This window comes from Calonectris borealis, chromosome 26 (genome assembly GCF_964195595.1).
Source record: "Calonectris borealis chromosome 26, bCalBor7.hap1.2, whole genome shotgun sequence".
Taxonomy (NCBI): domain Eukaryota; kingdom Metazoa; phylum Chordata; class Aves; order Procellariiformes; family Procellariidae; genus Calonectris; species Calonectris borealis.
In genome coordinates, this window is record NC_134337.1 from 2459732 (window position 1) to 2482177 (window position 22446).

Sequence of the window (22446 nt, forward strand, 5' to 3'; positions counted from 1 at the left end):
AGGGCTGGGCTGGCACTCGCTGCCTGCTTCCTCCCCGCTTCAAAGGCTCTAGACTTTGCACATCCTTCGTAAAGAAACCAGTCTGCACCAGCAACAAACCTATCCACCACCTCTTTCCCGAAGGGAAAAAAAAACCCGCACAGATCCTGGAGAGCAGCGGGATAAAGACAAAAATCTTTCTCTGGGGTGAGCGCTTTATTGCCGATTTCAGCCAAGAGCTGTCACTGTCACAGCAGAAACTCTCCCCTCCTGTAACAGAGGAGACACCTCATATCTTCAGAGCCACGCTAGCCGATTTATTAGCCCTCCGACACCAATGGGCACATGCTAGGGATCTGCCTCCCCCACCCCCAGGTCCCCAGCCTGCCAGCTTGTGCATTTTTGCGTGTTTTCTCACTAGGTTGGCCCATTGCCTTTAAAAGGCTAAATGCTCCGGACTAAATTTGGTCATGCAGCTCTGCATGGTTCCCTGGAATGTCCTCGGGTTTCAGGCTCCTCTGATAGCACCATTCCCCGCCTCCCGCTGGGCTCCATTGGCTTCCCAGCACCCGAAATCGCGGCTGGATCCTGTTATTGGCCAACTCTTGGACGGAGGGGTGTCCCCTTCTTATAACTACTATATCCCGGGCTGCAGCGATTGAGAGCTGCTGAGATTTAACACTTCAGCACCTGCTGCTGCCGGGGGAAGCAGTGTTGGAGCTTCGGCTTCTTTTTTTTTTTTTCTCCTTCCTTGGGTACCACACACAACCGCAACCGTGTCTCGCCAGCGAGCCAAGATGTCCAAAGTGGCCAAATATCGGCGACAAGTTAGTGAAGATCCAGATATTGACAGTTTGTTGTCTACTCTGTCTCCAGAGGAGATGGAAGAGCTGGAAAAGGAGCTGGATGTGGTGGATCCAGATGGAAGCATCCCTCTGGAGCTCAGTCAGAAAAACCAAACAGAAAATTCCCCACCTGGCCCGCAAAACTGCGACACAATGCTCAATCACTGCGAAAAGGAGACCAGGAAACTTATTCAGAGGGAACACTCAGTAGACGTAAGTCACATCTCCCCACGCTTGAGCTGTTTCTATGAAAAATGCAGGGGCATACCTGTGAACTCCGCTGGGCTGTTTTAGGGGATGAGTCGGAAAACATGAACCCCGAGAAAGGCGTGCTGTGCTTGCTAAAGAGGAGTAGCTGTCATGTAGAAACCAGAGGAGCGAAGCAGGGAGGTCCAGGCACTCCGGGAGGGAACAGGGTATTTAATGAAATCCCGGTGTTACTCACAAAGCCAAAACCTGTGCTGGTGCCAGGGATTTTCTCTCTGCCTCTGCTCTAACATCCTTTGGGAGCAGAGGGCTGGGAGCAGAGATGGTACTTCCCAGAAGGTGGCTGGAGGGGCCGGTGCAGTGACAGCGATCCCTTGGGCTGCCTTTCTTTTTCCTCCTGTTTTTTTTCCTTTGGAGACCTCTGGACTCTCAGTCCCTTCGGTTCCACTTGTGCAAAAGCTTAAACAGTCTCTGGTTCTTGTGGAATAAAAAAAGTTTGCTGCTTTGTGGAAATCACCCCGAGAAGCAGGTTTTGCCCCAAGCCGCTTGTTTTGTGTTTATTGTTCAGTTAAAATTCGTTCTTTTATTTTGATCTGGGCACATTTATCTCCTTCTTTTCACCTGGCAAATCTTTTAATAGCTTGCTTTGAGCTAGAAAGCTTCGTGCCAGTCCCTCTCATCTTTTTGTGCCTTGCCTTAGTGGGAGCCAATCCCACTTCTCTGTAACATTTATTAACCTCTGCACTAAGAATATTTGGTATGTGCTTCGTGCGTGGGCGGCTGGGAACCATTTGGTTTCTTTAGTTTTTCACGGCAGGCTGAGCCAGAAAGTGAAAGAAGGAGAATCTTCAGCTATTTATCCGTGTAGTCACGAGCAGATTTCATGTCCCAGGCTGGATTCGCATCTGCTGTGACGGGACAGGGCCGAGGAGTATCAGCAGCGTGAGCAGAGCAGAGGCTTATGTGGATACCCCTCGTAAGAGACTGCTCTGTCTCCGGTTCCTTATCTATTCCAGGTCACCCAGCAGTACCCTGGATCTCCCAGCTGAGTAATCGAGCTCTGACTAGCCCCTGAGCACTTGGAAGCAGCTCATTATGGATATGTACAGAGTTTATTATAGGAGGGTCCTCTCCTGACCAGGGCCTGGGAGAAAACAGGGAGAAAAAGATGAAAATTGCAGCTATAGGAGAAATAAATGAAGGTTTATTTTGGAGACCTGAACAAGGGGTTAAACAGACCCCTCTCCAAGCTTGGGCTTGCGCCGCCTGGGAGCTTTCCTCTGGCTGTGAGGCCAAGGCACTCGCAGCCTTCACCTTCTATATGTGGCGTTTGGCGTGGGCTGGGGGACAGAAAGCGCCGTGCCCCTCGCCATGAGATCGCTGGGTTTATTTTCCCACCGCTGGGCTAGTGGAAAATTTCCCCATGGTGGGGAACTGCAGGTGCTGCAGGACAAACCTGCCTGGAAAGAGAAATGCTGTTATGTGGGACCAGTTATCCCAGTGACGCCGCAGGGGTTTGCACTGGTTTGCAGGTGATCCCGGCTTGCAGCCAGCACTGAGCTGACACTTAAAAAGCTGCTTTTTGAGGCAGGGGGGACTCTTGCGTTCGGCCTCACTAGTGATGCTATTTTGTTTTTAACCATGGGAAGATGAGGAGTCGACTGGGAATTGGGATAGGGAAGTGTCCATGATCAGGAGGAAGGGAGGAAATTTGTGGTTTTCAGAAAAAGAGAGCTGGGAAGTTGTCTGGTTAAACGCTACGTTATTTGGAAGATGCCTGCGAGTGTGTGTGTGTCTGTGTGCTACGGGAGAGGACTCAGGACGGTGGCAAGGGATGGCACGGGGAGGAGAGGTGCCCCGGGAGAGGCTGTACAGCTCCGGGGAGGTCCTGAGAAAAGTGCTCGTTGTGTTCTCCTTTGAACTTCGGTAGCTTTGGGCCGTGGAAGACAAAGCAAGTTGGCTGCCGGTCAAATTTGTCAGTGAAACTGGCCCAGTTAGATTGCACTGCAGTAACTGGATATGGCAGAACTGACTTTGTTCTTCTATTTCAATCCCTGGAGGCCAAGAAAAAAATATCCTCCACCCCTTCCTCCTTGGCATTGTTAGGACCTGGGATTAGCACCCAGAAAATGCCAGCTCGCAGTGCTGGCAGGTCAGCCCATGCCGGTGGTGGAGCAGGGCCGTTGCTCCACCATCATGGGGCACAAGGACGGGATGGGATGGGACGGGACGGGACGGGACGGGACGGGATGGGATGGGACGGGATGGGATGGGATGGGATGGGATGGGATGGGATGGGATGGGATGGGATGGGATGGGATGGGATCATCAGACCGCAGAAGCAATCGCAGAAACCATCCCAGGAAGCTGATGGTTCCCTCCGTCCAAGGAAGCCTCAGGGCTGTGTTTTGCTGCGGGATGGAGTGAGAACACGGAGCCATCCAGAGCATCCCAGGTTGCTCCTGAGCTCTCACCCGGCTGCTCAGAGCACTGAGGCCTCTGATGACAAATCGCTCTCTCATATCAGTGGATTTCACATTGCAGCAGGCAGCGAAGCACTTGTGCCTGCCAACACGGGCGTTGTGGCTGCACACCCACGGGGGACGGCATTCCCCGAGCCGAGCGCAGGCATCACCCCATCAATGTCCATCCCAGCCTCTCTCCCTTGACGGCTCCCAGCATTGTGCATCACAAACCCACGCAGCGCCCGGCATCCCTGGTTAAACGCATTGAGCAAAGCCTTTGCGAGCGAGAAGCAGACGCGTGAGCATGGGAGGGAAGCAAGGGCGCGAGGGCAGGGATGGAATGGGAGGTCCTTCCAGTGGGACTGGCCCTCTGAACATCTGGAAGATGTTATCTTGCGTCTGTGATGTCTCTTCAGTAGGGAGGGACAGGAGGTTAGATTCTTGTCCTTGAACTACAGAGAGTTTATAGGTCCGTAGTTGCATGAAGGCACTGAGGGTAGAAAATATTAGGGAGTTCCTAGTCCAGCTCCGCAGTGGCACCTCGGGCTGTATTTTTGTTGCTAAAACTCGTTTTGCAAAGCTGGGAGGTGTCTGGGTCGCAGCCCCCGCGGTGCAAGGGCCGCTCCAGCTCCTCGCAGCCTGCCAGGACCGGGACGGGGCAGCGTCCGCGCGGGGCCGGCAGCACCCTGGCCCGAGCTGCTGCACTCCTGTCTCCCCACCTATTCCTCCTCCTCCCTCCTTCCATCCTTCTTGGTGCAGTTGCTGGTGGGACGTTGTCTGTTAGCTGGGATGTGCAGGAATTTCTCCAAAGTGCAAAATAGCATATTTTAAAGGGAAAGATTCAATTTCTGCCCATCTCACAGTTCTTCTTGCAGTCATTGCTCTGTTCTTGGACTGGCTCCAGGCACCCCCATTCCCTTCTAAATATTGGGAGGAGTGGGTATATTTAGAAATATTGTAACTACATAATAACACGTCTTCTTAGCGATGAAAAGGGCAAACTTGGGTAACTAGGAAGCAGTTTATAAACAGCCCAAAATAGATGTGAGCTTTGCCCTAACTTCTCCGCACTGGGGAGCCAAATTCACGTCTTGGTGATACATTAATTAATTAATCTTCATTTTATATTGCTAGCGAGTAAAAGTATACCCCAAGTTCAACAGTGGGGCTGGGGACAGTGCCTCTCTTCGGATGTGCTCAACGAGGCTGCCTTGTAGGTCCATGTATCAAGGGAGCCAACGTTAAACTAATATGCACAAGTAGATAAATGAAGAGATGATTTCTAACAGCTCGTGGCTCTTTGCTGTAGCAAAGACATAATGAGAGAGGAATCTAGGTTAGAAACATGCTGTAAAGTTGAAGCAGCGGCATTAACCGAAGGATGATTTACCTGGGAACACAGCTGACTTGCTATCACTTGAAATCTTTGTATCATTCCTGGGATTTCTCTTTAAAAGAGGAAAAGCTGTTTGTGCCAGGGGATGGGGGCTCAATGCGGGTGTCTCTGCGGGTGGGTTTTTCTGACAGCTGAGCTGTACAAGGAGATGGGTTTTGTGAGAGGCACTCTGGTTTTGTCCAGTTCTTCCTCTGCTGTTGGTGACGTCTTCTTTAAAAAGCGTGTATCTACGCATATAGCATTATGATATACACCCTGGAGATACCCCCATCTTTCCCATTGGCATTCGGTCACTCCTAAACCCCCTCAGGGGTACCTTTGCCGGGAGGGACCTGGCTGAGAAGAGCTACCCCGTGGGAAGGACCACCACTCCTTGCATGCTGTGGGACCAGGTGGTTTGGTGGACGAGCGCTCCTAAGCAGTTGCCATACCCGTAGCAGGTTTTGCTTTTCAAACCATGCCACAAAATCCTCCTGCTGCTGTTCTTGGCTCTCCTTGGATTCCCACCTGGCCTCACCGCAGGGCCCAAGTGGCTCCAAAACACTGAGTAGAGGCAGCCCCTCCTTGTGCTCTCCTTCTCCAGCACCACCACCTTCCCTGGGAATGGATGGAGCCTCCTTCCCTCAACTTCACCTGTAAGGAGAGGACACCTGGATGTCCCAGTCCCATCAGAGCTCCCAGTCCTGCCTCCCAACAGGGCTGCACTGATTTCATGCTGCTCCAAGCAGGGATGGCTGGGAAAATGCAGGGAAATTGCATGTGGGGTCATTATCCTACTGATGGAGGGGATTCATTCCAGGGCCACAAAACCACTTCTTTTAGCAAGATGCTTCCACACGTGGTGGATGTCCCTTTCCATGTAAGCCTAAGGACCAGCTTCTTGGAGGAGAAGGCTCTGAACAGGAGACTTTGGATGCCAGGGCAGCTGTGCACAGACAGGGCTGGCTGTGCATAGTGCAGATGGTCCCTGTATTTTTGTCTCCTGAAGGTTGAACGCCCTTCCCACAGGAGAAGTTGAGGTGGCTCAGGCAAGTGTCTTCCAACACCTTTCCCCTTCCTCTCGGACGTCCCAGTCCCCACGCGCACTCCTGCACAGACAAGACACCCTCCTGTTCCAGGTCCATGCATCCTTACCCCTGCAGGCTGCTTTGCCTGGCTCGGTGCTCCTGGGGACATCCTTGTGTCCCCAAGCGCTATTCGCTGTAGGGTGCGTACAGCTGAGAGCGAGTGGTGGGACACCGTTCCTCATGGCCGGGTTTTGATGCAGAGGGAAAAGCAGTGACCTTGGAAGGAGTTTACTTCATCCAAATGCAGCATATTTGAGGGATGCTGGTGCCAGAGGACAGCAGGTCCTATTGCCACGGATGAGGACTACAAAACTCCTTGGGAAGGTCTTGTAAAAAGTCCGGCCTTCCTTTCTGACTTACTGGGGTGTGTGCGTGTAGGCTTGGCGCTTGCTGCTGGGTGGTATTTAATCCAGTTACTGGTGGCTATATGTGGAGCGAGATAGCATGAAATGTAAGATCCCTACCAATGAGTCCTTCAACACCATGGAAAAACAAGTTAGTATTTAAATTTCTTATTAATGCTCAAAGCTTGTCATCTTTTCGTGAAAATATCTGGAGGAAAAACAAGCTCCGCATTTAAACAGCTGGGACAGACTCAAGGGAAATTGTAAACGAGGGAAAAGAAGTGGTTGTATCATTCTTTAAGCATCTTACCAGTCTGTGACTAACACATATGTATTTAAACTCTGCTGTTCTGTTTATCAGCCAGTTCTGTCGACATGCCAAGACTGTTCCTTCTCTCTTCCAAGAGTCTTCACCAATTCCCAGCACTTGCCTTTCTTTTAACCATGTCCTGGGCAGGTCTCTAGCAGTCTGGGTGCCTGCTTTTCCCTCATCAGAACGTGTTGTTGTTCTGCCCAGCTCCTGGCCTCCAAAAGATGTGTAAGGGGTGGGTGACTCTGGGGCATCCTTTCTCCTCGTGCTTCAGCAGCACCCAGCTCATGCTGGGGTGGGCAAGGGACGAAGGTGTGGGTCCTTCCACCAGCACACAGAGTGGGAATGGAGCTGGTGGCTCCCTGGTCTTTGCGTTACTCCCGTGGACAATAGCAAGGGATATCCAAAATAGTCACACGTTTTGAGAGAAACCAAAGGTATTGAGTTGTTCCTACTTGGTCCTTAAAGGAGGCCACAGATGGTCTCTGCTTTGTGGCCTCTCCAGCGTGCTGCAGAACAGCCCATCCACAAGAGCCCTTTTATTTGTCACCTTTAGTTGTTCAAAAATGAAAACTGCTGTTGTCTGTGCTCGGATGTTTTGTTCTTCATTTCTGAAGACGTACCAACCCTGTAACAAGAAGGATGAGCATCAGAAGCCAGAGCTGTCAGCTAGCAACAGACGATAAAACAGACCTCCAAGGCGCAAAGAGGAGCAGGAACGATCCCGTGACAGATACTGAAGGATCTGCAGTGTAGAGAACAGCTGAAGCAAGCGAGGTGGCAACGCACCCAGTTTTGAACTGCATTTCTGAACAAACGGTGTGAGAAGGAATCTCACAGCCAGAGCGGTGTTTTTTGTAATACCGTTGGGAAACAGTGGCAGAAACCTTGTTTTTCTGTGACCGGGGCGAGTGGCAGCACAAAGCGTTCCCAGCGACTCGTAGGTCACGCTGAAGGCACACTCTGTCTGGGAGGTACACGGTCCATCTAAGGGCACAAGCGGGAAAAAAAGCTGAATTTCTAGCCAGTCTGAAAAAAACAAGAGTAAAAAGTTGAGTTCTATATTTACATAAACCACAACTGGGATGCAGATAAATCCATGGAAATGCTTGGAGTGTTTAGCTTATATGGGCCGAGCTGCCACAGACAGGGAGGTTTATTATCTGTTTATGTTGAGCAGATAAATAGACATACAGAGGAGGAAAAGAGCTGGGATCCTTTACGTATCACTTTCTTTCGCAGCGTTATGACATCATTTGCATACTAAAACGGTCTCGGTGACTCAGCTCCCAGCAGGACGCTGGGATTAACCGGTCGTGTCACTCAAGCCCACCCTTTGCCGTGGTGGGAATTGCAGCACGGTGGAGCGAGAGGATCTCACTTCGCAGGGGAGGAGATATCAGGGCGCTTGTTCTGAAGTCATGGCGTGGACCAGCCGCACCATGAAGTGACGTGAGTCCTGCTCGGTCCTTTCCTCTGCCCAGAGCACAGTGCAAACAAGGTTGAAAACAGACAGGAACAAGAGCTGCAGAAATGCAACAGGAGAGGTGACAGCCCAGGGTCACAGAGGTGTTCTGGTGCGTGCAGCCCGTTGACGTTGGGTTGAGTAGCCCAAGGGTACTAATCGTTGAGACACGATGTTTGGGTCGGGATTTATGCCAAGACCTGCCGGATGCTGCCGAGGGCTCCAAGCGGTCCTGCCTCCTGGCAGGGGGACCATGGCAGAAGGTGGACATGCCCGGCCTGGGAACCAGCACCCACAGAGCCATGAGAGCTGCCCGCAGCAGAAAGGGACCTGCAGTTTGCATCCTTTCAGGGAAGATCTTCAGTTTCTAAGAACTAGAGATCGTAACTCCTGGCATGCCCTGCTTTATATCATTAAGTTCTGTGTTCTGGGCTACAGCTCCCACGTGGTGTAGGAGCCCAAGGAGCCAGTGCTCCTGTTTCTCATAAGCTATTTAAGGGTTTTGAACAGCAAACCTGCGCTCTGGTTTTGGCAGGTAGGCACCTGGGGCTGGGGCTCATCTCACCTGCTTCAAAGGCCTTGATTCTTCCTCCCACACCGGGTGCCTGCGGCCACCAGTGATGCCATGGGGTTTCTGTGATGGTCCCATGGGCTGGTCAATGGGACCCATGGAGACCTGCACCAGCAAGGGGCCTGGAGATGCTTTCCATGTAGTCCCAGGAGGCTGGGAGCCAGAGTCCTGCTTCTCGAGCATCCAGTCCCCCGTGATGCAGAGGATGGGAGACAGGATTTAAGACTCGCTAGAGCTGAATTGCAGTTCTTCTGTTCCTAAAAATCTGAGGAATGTTCTTCGTGGGCTGCCCACAGAAAGTGCACTGGGCAGAAATCCAGCCTTGAGGTGACTGTGGTGTGAATCGCTGACGTTCACTACCCTTTGCAACCTCTGCCGAAGAGGAGGCGATCAGAGAAAAGGTCTCGTCTTGGGAATATCCACTTCAGCCATGGCAGTGCCAGGAGAAGGGGCTGGGAATACAACGGATAAAAGAGAGATTTTGTTAGAGAAGCAAAAGTTTCCATTTGCAGAGCATCCAATGGCTTCAAGGGCTTTCTGGAAAATGGCTGCATGTCACTGTGGAAGGGCTGGAGCTATTCTATTAAAGGAAACCCAGTTGAAACATTTGTTATCGGCCTTAACTCAGAATGAAGGCAAAGTAAGACAAAAGTCAGGGCCTGAAGTTGTCCAGTCTCTGGAGAACAGCGCTGCATCTCAGAAGGAGGATGTTTTTAAAAACATTGGCCTGGGAAGTGCGAAGACTGATATCACCCAGTGATATTTGGGGTCAGAAAGGTCTGAGCAGAAGGGAAGGGGAATAACTGAGTTCCTTGTTAAAATAACAGAGTAATAGCTGAGGCGGGACAGGGCAAGAAGTTGTTTACATCGCTCTGGGCTTCAGCACATAGAGCATGGCCAGGGGGTCATGCTAGGTCTGTGTGTGTCCCAGTGCTGGAAGCCAAGGTCCTTTCACCCTTGCTTCATGCCGAAAGAATCCAAACATGCCAAGAGAGAAACTCTTCGCTGCCTGGGAATGGTCCTACCAGGGAGCTCGTCGGGGCCAGAGCTCTGCGGGGCGTACGGGGGGTGCGAGCGGGGTATCTCACAACACCGGCCCATGATGTTTGCTCTTAGCTAAGGACCAGGAGGGTTGCCCTGGCACTGCTGCAGGTAAAGCAATGCCAGATCCCCTTGTGAGTGGGTGGGTGTCGCGTAGACCTGGACTCGGCTGTCCTGGGCAAGCAGGGTCAGCAGAAGACTTGCGGTCCCGCTTCCTCCGGTAGTCTCTGGCAATCCAGATTTAGTAGCTCTCAGGACTCGGCCAAGGACACAGCATTTTTTCCAGGAATGTCCTTGGCTCTGAGTTGTCCCTGAGTTACTCAAAACTGGCCGAGGAATGGAGGAAAGGAGCAGCTTGGCCAGCTTATTGTGGTTTAGCTTGGCAACCCTCTCACATGCCTAGAGCATAATGGCAGCGGGTACCCAAATACCCAGGAACGTCAAGTGCAGAACAACCTGCCTTTGCCCACTGGTCACCTCAAGGGACTTCTCCGTGCAGTGGAACAGTCTCGGGGGACATCCCTGTCCCCTGGAAGCTCTCGTGTGTCTTGTGCCCAGCCTCCTCAGCCCCCTTCACCCACGGTCACACTGAGGGGTGGTGGGTGCTGGTGCCTCGCTCGCAGTCTCTGGCTGGGATTTGGGGTAGCTGGGCAGGACGGAGGGGACATCGGGGCTCCTTTAGAACCCACACAACTAGGTAGGTGTCTCCAGAGGATGATGCAGATGCCCAAGGTTAGAGCTGTGGGTTCGATCTCAGAGTCTCGTCGTGGCTCTGGAGACCTTTGTAGGACTCGGTAGCATGTGTAGGACAGACTGAAACCCCTCAGGCAGTGATACCAGATTGGCTCGTTAGTTATGGATCCGTAATTATGCCTAAACCCCCTACTTCAAACAAGCAAACCCAGCTTCCTTCCCTTGCCAGTCTGGCCTGGGAGCCCCCAGCTGACCGACAGTTTTTAGCGAGCTGTCTCTCTGTCTCTCAGAGGTCTCCCCTTGTCCCCGGGACTTCCCCACTTCCCAGCTCTCCCACCTCCAAAAACTCCTCCGTCGCTCAAGATTTGCGTGGGACTGATGGAGCTTTGCTGGTGGGTACCTGTTGCCTGAGCCATGCCCTGTCAGGAGATGAATGGAAAGTGTCCTGTTGGCTGTGGGAGAAATTTATTATCCCAGCAGAGGCTTGGAGAAAGGGACAGTCTCCTGGCCTGGACTTTATCCCCCATCCCTACATCTCTGGAGGGTTTCTGGTTGGTTTGCAAGGAGCATGGCTCTGGGTGGAGAGTCTCTGTTGGTGGTAAAAGCCACGTACCAGGCAGCCAGCACGCCAAAACAGCTCTGCTGGTGGAGTTGCTGGAGAGGAGGGAGGCAGTGAGTTGCGAGGAGGAGATTCATGGGCTCCAGTGGGCTCCAGTGTACATGCAGAAATTACCCCCTGTGGCTGAAATAATTACTGGATTAAGTTCAGCTGGTCCAGTTGTCCTTCAGCAGACGTCTGCATCTTGGTTTAGGAGGGCCATGCGCTGGTGTAGGGCAGCTCGGTTGGTTACAAGCAGTGATAACTCCTTGATGCTTGCAAGAGTGTAGGCACAAGACTTGTGCCTACAAGCAGACATGCAGCTCAACCGACTTAGCTAAATAGGTGCAGTTTCCACGTGTGGACGGTTTCTGAAGGTGCCAACATTTGCCTCTGGCTTTGCTCCATGTTTTCCCCTTATATTCCTCAAGGACAGATGTCCCCACGGCTGCACACAGGCGAGGACCGTGCTCGGGTGTGTGTGAAGCCCATGTCCCCGTTGCCATCCACAGCGAGCAGCAGCTGGAGCCATCAGCCACGTTGGAGCTGACCCCGGATTTTCCCACAGTGCTGGTTGGGGTGGGCCTGATCCTGGCTCAGGCTTCCCGTCTTGTGCACTTGATGCTCTCATATCAGCTGGGGGATGATGTCTTACAGCTGGGGGATGGTATCTCACAGTTGGCTTCCAGAGGCCACCAGAGCTGCAGGTGACATTAGAGACCGAGCCAGTGTCAAGCCTGCAGGTTGAGTTCACTATTTCTGGAGGCATTTTAACATGAACTGCAGGTGCAGGTTTGGCCCTGAGATCTTTTGCTGACAGTCCTGTTTCCTCCTGGGGTGCAGGCGCCACGTGCCCCCAGCAGTGACCCTCACGGAGGAGCTGTCCTGGACTCTTCTGGCTTCCCCCTTTCAGCCAAGTCCCCCTTGAACCCAGATGGGGCACGGCTCCCCGGAGCCAACACGGAGCTGCTCAGCAGCACATGCCCCCCAAGGTTTCCATCCTTACATCTTGTTCTTTAGCTGAGCCAAGCACATGGCCGGCGTGGTGGGGCAGTATGTTCAGCCTGGTATCTGGGCCATGAGGGACTCTTCCCAGGACATACCTCTGAAGATAACTGCAGGCTGGTGAAAGCTGGCCCCTTCCAAAGACAAAACATTTCTTCTACAAAGGCATTAGGAAAAATTTCTTTACTGAAAGAGTGGTCAGGCCTTGGAACAGGCTGCCCAGGGAGGTGGTGGAGTCACCATCCCTGGAGGTATTTAAAAGACGTGTGGATGAGGCGCTTAGGGACATGGTGTAGTGGGCATGGGGGTGTTGGGTTGACGGTTGGACACGATGATCTTAGAGGTCTTTTCCAACCTTAATGATTCTATGATTCTGTTCTATGATTCTATTTCCATATGTCCCCTCTGCCAGGGACTGACACAAGAGCAGCAGCCAGGCCACAAAATGCCCATCTTCCCTCCAGCTTGAGTACAGGTTTTGCGAGTCCCTTTCCTCTCCTCTCCAGCGTGTTCTCCTTCCTCTTAGAAACCTGCCTGTGGGCACAGCAGGGTGACCACCGTGCTGAGCAAACAGCTGGATTGATACCTACCACCCAAGCAGCGATTTTCTACCCCAAAACGAGTGCGGGGCTTTCAGGGCAGGAGGCGAGAACCTCGCTCCACCATCACATCCCCACCACCCGCAGCAGATCTCGGCAGCCCCTCTGCCCTGCTCTGCTCCCATCCGTCCCCGGCTCGGCCGAGTGCTCCATCCCCATCCCTTGCTCAGCATCGGGAGCAGTGCTGCGAACGCTCGGATTCCAGGCAAGAAGTTCCCATTCTCCTTTGCCTTTTAAGGAAACATCTGAGTGGGTTTGAGGGTTACAAATGCTAACAAGCAATGGCAATGCTCATTTTAGTCTATTTAGAGGAAACGGGAAGGCATTTCAGTTCATCAAAACACTGGTGATTAATCAGCCAAGTACCAGGCTGTTTTCATTAGGCTTATTTTTAAAGGTCTGACACGCTGTGTAAAAATATTCCCCTAATAATCGTGCTCGCAGCAGAGGGAATGGCACAGGAGGGGGTGCAGTGGCACTGGTTTCTAGGTATCCAAGGTAAATATGTCAGTGCGGCAGAGAGGAGCGAGCAGGCAGGACTCAAGATGGCAATGGAGAGGGTAGAGGGCTGGCGCTGGCCGCTGCAGATGGAGACAAGCTGGCTGGTGGCCTGGGCTGCGGGAGAAGGTGCGCTGCTGGCTGCGGGGACAGCCAGGGTTTCAAGACCAGGGGGAAGGATGCATTTCTCTCTCTTCTTCTGCATCATCCTGCCATGCAGCTCCTCTGCCGAGCGCCAAGAGCTGGAGCAACGTGCTTCATTTCCAGCCCGGAGATGAGGACTTCTGCAGTGTCACCAGTGAGCAGAGCTTGGGCCAGTGTCACCACCCGGGGCTGCCACCTGCAGTGGAGCCGGGGTGGTGGGGCACACCGAGAGCTCGCTCCCTCCTGGGCACATGCATGGCCTCGGGCAGGGCCCAGAGCAGCTTCTGACCTGGCTTTAGAGATGTCCCCAGTCTCCACCAAGGGATGGAGAGTCGCGTGCAGGCAGTGACAGATGGGTAAGAGTGACCCTTGGTTTTAGAAACACAGATCTCATTTCTTGCCCGGAATTTTTTGCTCCTGATTCCTCCCCTTCTCCTGCTGCTGATGGAGCCAGGCGCCTGCAGAGGGTCTTCCCCAGCAGGGACGGGGTGCCATGATCAAGGCAGCTCTTGCCCCATCTGCATTAAATGAAACAGCCTGGACATCTCTTACCTCTTGCTACCAGCCAGCACTTTCTGCAATAACTTGCAGCTCTTTGACGGGATCTTTTCAGCGCGTACCAAATTTGCTGGACGCACGTGATCCTGCAAATGCTGCCCGCGGTGGCAGTAACGCCCGCAGCCGGTCACTGCACGTCCATTGCCTTCCCTTTTTCCTCTGCCCGGGGGCAGCTCCTTTTCCCCCAGCTCCTTTCCCACATCCTGCTCTCTGGCTCCAGTCCCCTCCTTCCCGCAGACCTGCCCCACGCTGCAGCACCTGGACACGTGGCACCACGTCCATGGATGGAAGCTTTAATGAGAACAGCACTAATGATGTGATAACAAGACACTCCCAGCACTTGCTACAGCAGCTTTGCTAAGCAGGGATTTGCTATGCATCTTATTTTGCTCTAGTTTCATCTTGTTTGGAGAAATCCATTGCCTTCTCTGAACATGGGAGATGATGTAGGTCCTTTCCAGGGTTTTCCTCCTTTTCTCCAAGATCTGCTCATTCCTGGCCAAAGCCTTTGCTCTGCATGGTCTTGGATGGCTCGGGCAGCTTAGGGGAGACTCAGGGCTCCCCACTGTCAAGTTGTGTGAGCTCAAGCTGGGAAGCCAAAAGCTTTTTGGAGAGCTTGGTATGGAGATGAGGCTGCTGGCTCTGACTTGAGGAGTGCTCGGCGTGTGGACACTGAAGGGCTGCAGAGCCCTGGGGGGCAACTGTCTCTTCTCACAGGAACCTGCAAGAAACCTCCAACCTGGGACATCCCCAGACACCTTTGAAAGGCACCGTTGGGCATGGGTGAGGGGGAACAGGGTGAGGCAGCAGAGTCCTCATCACCCCCACACTCCTGCCAGGGCAGACGTGGCTCTTCCTTCACTGAGGTGCTTCAGGATGTCACTGAGCATCCTTGCACCATCCCAGCCCTGGGAACAGGGCACGTCTTGGTGAGTGCCAGAGGAGGTGGCATCACCTGCTCCCTGCAGCCCTGGGACAGGGGGGTGCTGGCATCGGGGCACCTCTGGGAGCCCCATCCCTGGTCCTTGGGGTTTGCAGCAGCGAGGGGCGGTGTGGACGGGCTCTGTAGGGGTCTGGCATACGCCTTTCTGTCGCCTGTTTAGGTCCGTGCAGGGGAGCCAAGAAATCTCTTAACTAAATAAACAGCGCTCTCGTCCCAGATGGCATCTGTTTATGCGCCAGGTACACACAGTCCCCACGGCTGCCCCGCTCACAGCCTGGCCAGTTCTGTCCACAAAAAAGCAGTTCCCGAGGGCCAGCAGTGCCATGTGCTGGGAAGGCAGAGCCGCACTCTGTCCCGGCACGGACACCACCGAGGACGGGGCTGGGGAAGGCACCGTGGCCAGGGCATCGTCTGGAGGAGGAGGCCAGCCCTGGCTGCAGACCAGGATCTCTGGTCTCCGATTTGGGGGTTCAAGGCACTGGGTGAAGCCATGGTGCTGTCCTAGCCCTGGGAGGGTCTAGGTTTAACCCCAGCCAGCAACTAAACCCCACGCAGCTGCTCGCTCACCCCCTCCCTCCGGTGGGATGGGGGAGAGAATCGGGAGGAGACAAGTAGGAAAACTCGCAGGTTGAGATAAAAACATTTTAATAATGGAAATAAACCAAAGTAGAACAGTAATAATAACAATGAGAACAACAACAATAATAATATACAAAGCAGGCGATGCACAATGCAACTGCTCACCGACCGCTGACTGCGTATCGCGAACGGGGGGGCGAGCCCTCCCCACCAGTTTTTATACTGAGCATGATGTCACATGGTATAGAATACCCCATTGGCCAGCTGGGTCAACCGCCCCGGCTGTGCTCCCCCCCCCAGCTTCCCCTGCACTTGGCAGAGTATGTCCCCGGTGCAAGCACCACCCAGCAACAACCAAAGCATCAACGGGCCATCAAGGCTCCTCTCACACCAAACCCAAAAGCCAGCACACCCCTCCAGCTACTGGGAAGAAAGTTAACTCTGTCCCAGCCAGAACCAAGACAAAAGGCATCACAACTGCATCTCCTAGAAGCATCTTTCTTCCTCCTTTCCCCGAAGTCCTAAAGTCCCCCCAGCAAGGAGGACATTCACTCTGCCACCCCCTTGCCTTGGTGCTTCCTCTTCCTCCTGCAGCCAGCATCACTGTCAGGTCACCAGCATCGCTATGGTCAAGCTGAGGACGCCCAGATTAATCCCGCAGCTGTAGATCTGAGCCTGACCTAACCTTGGTTCTGCGGCCGGGCTCCCAGCTAGCAGCATCTCAGCGCATCACCCTCTGCTCATCTCCGGACGGAAACCCCACGGCTGGCACACGGAGCCGAGCCGTGCTGCCAAAGCCAGGCACCCAGGAGGAGCCGGGCCAGCTGCGAGGGGCAGGAGCTGCGAGCTCCCCGGCTGCGGAGCAGGGAGAAGGAGGTTTAAACTGCCAAACCCAGACCCAGACTTTACGGTAGGATCCTCCCCTGCACAGCAAACTTGGTCCCAGTGTCAGGGGTTCGTCTGTCTTTAGTTATCTGTTCATAGCATGGGCTCATCTCTGTTGGGAGTGGAGGTGTCTCGTATCTGATGTTCGGGGAGGTGAATCCTGCCCCGGTGCCCTGCTCTTACTGCGTTGCTGTAACAAAGTCTTGGTCCTGTGCCTGCATCTCTCTGGGCACACGAGGAATTGTGCCATAAGAAAACCAACAGCCTGGAAGGCTGCGTGCACCGAGCTGCCGTCAAAGGCTTTGATTGCAGAAGCAGGACATGTCGAAACGATGCCGATGGGAGACTCTTCCCAGCCCCATCGGCCACGGGTGAAGGCTGCAACGAGGTATTTGTTGTGTCCTTGTTTGTGACGCTGCCGGTGCTGGTTGTGGTCAGCAGCAATGCACAGGACAGGCTGTGCCAAGGGTGAGGTTCAGGTGCTTGACAAAAGTACCAAAAATTACATGAAAAGGGGGTTTGACTGACAAGAGGCAAATAATTAAATGGCCGTAAGCATGAAGGAAAAGAGGAAAATCCTTTGCTGCCAGAGGTAGTTTGTAAGAAAATAGCCATCAAGCCTTGGGGTTGCATCCCTCTGCATGCAGGGAGGATGTGGTCACTATGAACAGATATCTGGGCATATCGAAGTCCCACGAACACAACAGTGGCATCGTGGTAAGCATAAAAGCAAAGGCAAAAATTGCTTTTGAAGAGTGAATATACAAGGAGGCAGATAAAACGAAAGCACTGATGCTTGCCAGCCCACTAAGGAATGAGCGGGCATCTTGGCTGGCCTGGAGATACAAGAAGAAACTCAGGAGGTCCAGGGCACTGCTGCTTGACGTCTGCAGGACAGGGAGATCCTGGGGACAGGGGAAGGGGGTGCCAGCTGCAGTGACACCGCGTTGCTTAACCCACATGGCAAAATCTGCATCTTTCCCCAAAACCGCACCCGTTAAGCTCTTCCCTCCTATGATGCCTTTGGACACTGGAAGAAGATGCGCTGGGAAAACATTATGCATTACAAAGCAATAAACGCCGTGTCCCAATTTCCTTGGTTTTCTGCAGGGAGCTCAAAAATGCAAACTCATGTTAAAAGGAGGCCCGTTTCAGAGGGTTGGGTGCAACTGCTTCATCAGCAGTGTCACCAGTGTCACCAGTGTCACCGGCTGTGGACTCTCCCCTGCTTGCAGACGCATCCAGGCCAGCACGGGAAGCGTGTTGGGCTCTAGACCATGCAAAGCTGCAGAGCGTCCAGCTGGAAACCATTAGGAAAGCTGGGGAAGCACCAGGGGTTCACAGAGGTAGATCACTAGATCCGTTCCTGGTTAAAAAGGTGATTAAAGAGAGGCTAATAGAAGGTGATTAAAAAGAGGATTAACTCATAGGAGGTGTGATAGGAAGGGCTCAAACAGCGCAGTCTGCTAAGGGAGATGCATCCTGCTGCTTGTTAGGTTATTGTCTGTTCACTCGGGATGAAGGCGGGCATCCCGCAGACCTCTGGAGCCCTTTGGGAAGGGACTGGAGGCAGAAGGAGAGCAGAGATGCCTTGGAGAGCTGCAGCGGGACCTTGGCACGCCTGGGTCCTGCAGGCTCTGCCTACATTCGGGGCACTCGGACGCTGAACCCTCCCCTGGACCCGGGACCTCGGTTGGGTTAAACTTTCCTCTTCCAAAGCACAACCACAGGCTGCAGTGTGTGAACACGCAGAGGTAAATCGCTCAGGTGAGATGGAGGAGCCTCTGGCCCGTGTTCAGGGCTAAACCATCATGGTTTGCAGCACGTCGCTTACCTCCCTGAAGAGTCCTGGCCACGGGTCTGTCCCCTGCCACGGCACAGACCAGTGCTAGCTGTCCTTGTGCTCCCCACGGCACCTCCCCGTTGATTCCTGGGGACCCTGCACGATGCTCTCACCAGTTTTCTATCATAAATGCCTGTTTTAGGGCAGCTCATCCTTCATAGGCGTAGTCTAAGACCTTCCTGAGACCGGACTGTCCTGCATCCTCCCGCGCATCTTCCCCGGCTGCGGTGCTGCCCCGCGGGGCCCTGTGGCTGCTCCTGTGTGACAGAGGTGCAGAGCTGGTGACGATGAGACTGGGGTGGCGAGTCTGGAGGTCGGAGGCATCTGTCTCTGTAACACCTTGTGTTTTTCTCTTGTTAGGAAAGCAGATCGAGCGAGAAGAATAAGGGAGTCAAGAATGAAGAAGAAAAGGGAAAGGAAGCTCCTTCCAAAGACCTGGCCCGAAAACGAGATACAAAAGTGGGGAAAGACTCTAAAAAGGAAGAAAGCGGTCAGAAAACAGACCAAAAAGTTAAAGCTGAGGCTGAGACCAAGACCAAAGAGGACAAGGCTATCAATGACAAAGTCAAGGCCATGGAGAAAAAGCTGATGGGGAAGGGCAAAAAGGAGGAAGAGAAGGGCTCAGTGTTGAAGAAGGACACGGGGAAGGATACAAAGGAGGAAGAAAAGGGCTCAGGATTGAAGAAGGATGCAGGGAATTATAAAAAGGAGGAAGAAAAGGGCTCAGCATTAAAGAAGGATGCAGGGAATGATAAAAAGGAAGAAGAGAAGGGCTCAGCAGCAAAGAAGGAGACAGGGAAGGACAAAAAGGAAGAAGAAAAGGGTTCTGTGTTGAAGAAGGGCACAGGGAAGGACAAAAAAGAAGAAGAGAAGAGTTCAGAATCAAAGAAAGAGGCAGAAAAAGACACAAAAGGAGAAGATAAGAAAGAAAAAGATAAAAAACAAGAGGAAAAGAGCTCAGCTTTGAAAAAATCAAAGGCAGACGAGAAGGAGAAAGCCCAGCCAGAGGCAGAAAAGGCAGCAGAGGAGAAACAGGAGGCCAAGGCGGCGGCCGAGAGCAGCCCCTCCAAGCCCACCACCGGCAGCTCCCCGGATCAGGCCAAGGATGACGAAGCTTCCAGCATTTTCGATGAGCTCATCGAGAAGGTGAAGAACAACGATGCCGAGGTCACTGAAGTGAACGTGAACAACTCGGACTGCATCAACAATGAGACCCTGGTGCGCTTCACCGAGGCCCTGGAGTTCAACACTGTGGTCAAGCTGTTTGCCTTGGCCAACACCCGTGCCGACGACCACGTGGCCTTCGCCATCGCCATCATGCTGAAGTCCAACAAGGTGCTGACGAGCATCAACCTGGACTCCAACCACATCACGGGCAAGGGCATCCTGGCCATTTTCCGGGCACTGCTGCAGAACAACACGCTGACGGAGCTGCGTTTCCACAACCAGCGGCACATCTGTGGGGGGAAGACGGAGATGGAGATCGCCAAGCTCCTGAAAGAAAACACCACGCTTCTGAAGCTGGGCTACCACTTCGAGCTGGCTGGACCACGCATGACAGTCACCAACTTGCTGAGCCGAAACATGGACAAACAGAGGCAGAAACGCCTCCAGGAGCAGAAACTGGCACAGGAGCGTGGGGAGAAGAAAGATCTCCTGGAGGTGCCCAAGCCCGGAGCCCTGCCAAAGGGGTCCCCCAAGCCATCCCCGCAGCCGTCCCCCAAGGCTTCTCCCAAAAGCTCTCCCAAGAAAGGGGGGGCGCCTGCTGCACCGCCCCCGCCGCCTCCTCCACTTGCCCCACCGCTGATCAATGAGAACCTGAGGAACTCGCTCTCGCCGGCCACGCAGAGGAAGTTAGGAGACCGGGCACTGCCGGTCCAGGAGAAGAACTCGCGGGACCAGCTCCTGGCGGCCATCCGCTCCAGCAACCTCAAACAGCTCAAGAAGGCAAGTGCAGGGCCGCAGCGGGGTCGCCTCCGGGCAGGACCCACGGGGTTAGTCTATGGGCTGAGATCTGAGGTCACGTCTGTGTCACTTGGGTAGTGGAGAGATGAGGGCTGTCCTTGGTGCAGGGTACGGAGCGGGGCGTCCGTGGTCCCAACCCCGGCGCAGAGGACATGGCAGGGGCAGATCCATCCCTTTGCCGAGCACGTGGGGTGGACAGAGCCATCCTTTGGCACCATCCCTTGCAGAGCAGGGGGGGTCAGCAGATCCATCCCTTGGCAGAGCATCCAACAGGAGAAGACCCATCCCTTGGCAGAGAGCATGAAAGGGGCAGATCCATTCCTTGGCAGAGCCCCTGCGGTGGGCAGGTCCGCCTCATTCCAGCAGTCCGGTTTGGCTCCAGGGTTTGGGACAGAAGGAAGAAGCCAGCTTTAACCTACAACCCCAGGGGATGGAAATCCAGGACCTCCCCATGCAGAAAAGGAGCGGTGCTTAGCCGCAGCGAGGGAGGCTCACATGCACCCACGTGGACCGGTGTCCGTGCAGGCAAGAGCATGCAGGCAGCAGGTCCCCATGGGCAGCAGCTCGCCAAGCTCTTGCTGCCGCGTTGGCATGGCTGAGCCCACACCCCTGGGGGTGGGAGGTAGCCCAGGGTGGCCGGAGAGGCTGCGTCTCCAATGCTGGTCCCAGCATGATGCCTTGAAACATCTCACTCGCCTCAGGTGGTTTGTGTCCCCGGCCGGGCTGCCCACGAGCTGGAGCGTGGGGACAACCAGCCTGGCCAAGAGGAAGAGATGTCCCTGGAGCGCTGAGCATCCCCGGCAGCAACGGAGAGAGGGGCTCAGCTCCACCATGGCGGGTCTGCATAGGGCCCCCGGGCCGTTCCAGCATCCCCTTTCATTGCTCCCTGCCCCCCCCAATAACGGGTTGTCTTCTCTGGCAGGTGGAGGTACCGAAGCTGCTGCAGTAGGGAGCGGGACGGCTTTCCCCCCGCAGCCCGGCGTGGCAGACCCCAGGACACTCACCTTCCTCGTGACCGTTTCCATGACAAGCCCTTTGGGACCCTGCAGTGACCGACGCCGAGGAGCAGCGATCTCTCTGGGACGGGTGGAGGAAGGGCCGGGCCCGAGGAGGGCCAGCACGGCCGTTCGATGCAGTGCAGGAGGAAGACGTTGTATTTATTATTTTTACGGTTGTGAAGCCTTCAAGCTCTTTCTTTTGCCAGCACCGTGCCCCGCTCTGTCCGGCCGCCTGGAGATGCCGAGGATAGAGGAAGGGTCTGCAGAGCCGGTCCTTGCGGGAAACTCCCCTCAGAATGCGCCGAAGGGGCTTGGCACCCTGCATCCCGGCTTGCCGGCAGGGCCCCCGAGGTGGCCCATCCTGGGGCCAGCGGAAGTCCCCTCCCAGCCTTGCTTTTTGGAGGGGCAGGGGACAGCCAGACCATCGTCACGGCTTGCCTCCCCACGGGGTCTCCGGGTGGCCGGGAGGGTTATGGGGCGCAGGCACAGCGGTGGGGTGCCGGCTCGCGGGGTGCCGGCTCGACGTCGGGAGGAATCGGGGGGAGCGGAGAAGGGAGCGGACGGGGAGAGAGGGGGGACGGAGGCGGTGGGGCAGGAGGTGGAGCAGGGGACAAGAGCAAGGGGGTGGCATGTGACAGCAGCTGCCTGTGCCGCCAGTGCCACCGGGCAGCCCTGCCCACACCTGCACGGGGCCGTGGGCAGGGACGCTGCCTGTCCCCAACGCGGGTCGTGGGGCCGCGCCACGCCATGCCCAACCCCCTGCGCCTTCCCGGCGTGAAGCCTCGTTCGCGAGTTGTACGACTGCGGCCACTGCATCAGCAATAAAGCTCACCCAACGCTTCCCCCGCCTCGGGGACGGCTCTGCACCCCGGGGTCCCCGGGGGCGGGGGCACGGCCGGGGGGGCGCAGGGGTTGTTTGGAAATGGGCTCAGCCCCCCCCCGCCTGGGGCAGCTCTTCCCTCTCCCGGCACCCACCATGGGGCCACCCCGAACTGGGCACCCTGGGGCCACCCAGACACCCCAAACTGGGTCTTCCTGGATACCCACCCACCCAGAACCCACCCAGCTGGGCACCCTGGAGCCACGTGGACACCCCAAACCCCCGGGGTCACCCAGAACTGGACCGGGGGCTCCCCCGGGGTCCCCCCAAAACCCCTGGGGTCACCCAGAACTGGGCCGGGGGCTCCCCCGGGGTCATTCCAAAACCCCCGGGGTCACCCAGAACTGGGCCGGGGGCTCCCCCGGGGTCCCCCCAAAACCCCTGGGGTCACCCAGAACTGGGCCGGGGGCTCCCCCGGGGTCGCCCCAAAACCCCTGGGGTCACCCAGAACTGGGCCAGGGGCTCCCCCGGGGTCACGCCAAAACCCCCGGGGTCACCCAGAACTGGGCCGGGGGCTCCCCCGGGGTCAGCCCAAAACCCCCGGGGTCACCCAGAACTGGGCCAGGGG

At 55.0% G+C, this 22446-nt stretch overlaps 1 protein-coding gene across 1 annotated transcript; it reads left to right on the forward strand.

Moving 5' to 3' along the window:
• Positions 1–594: 594 nt before the first annotated feature.
• On the forward strand, positions 595–21502 carry LMOD1 (leiomodin 1). The gene is made up of 3 exons (XM_075174175.1): positions 595–1037; positions 18396–19982; positions 20923–21502. The coding sequence occupies exons 1-3, from the start codon at positions 777–779 to the stop codon at positions 20947–20949; spliced, it is 1875 nt and encodes a 624-aa protein (XP_075030276.1). The 5' UTR covers positions 595–776; the 3' UTR covers positions 20950–21502.
• The last annotated feature ends 944 nt before the right edge of the window (positions 21503–22446 follow it).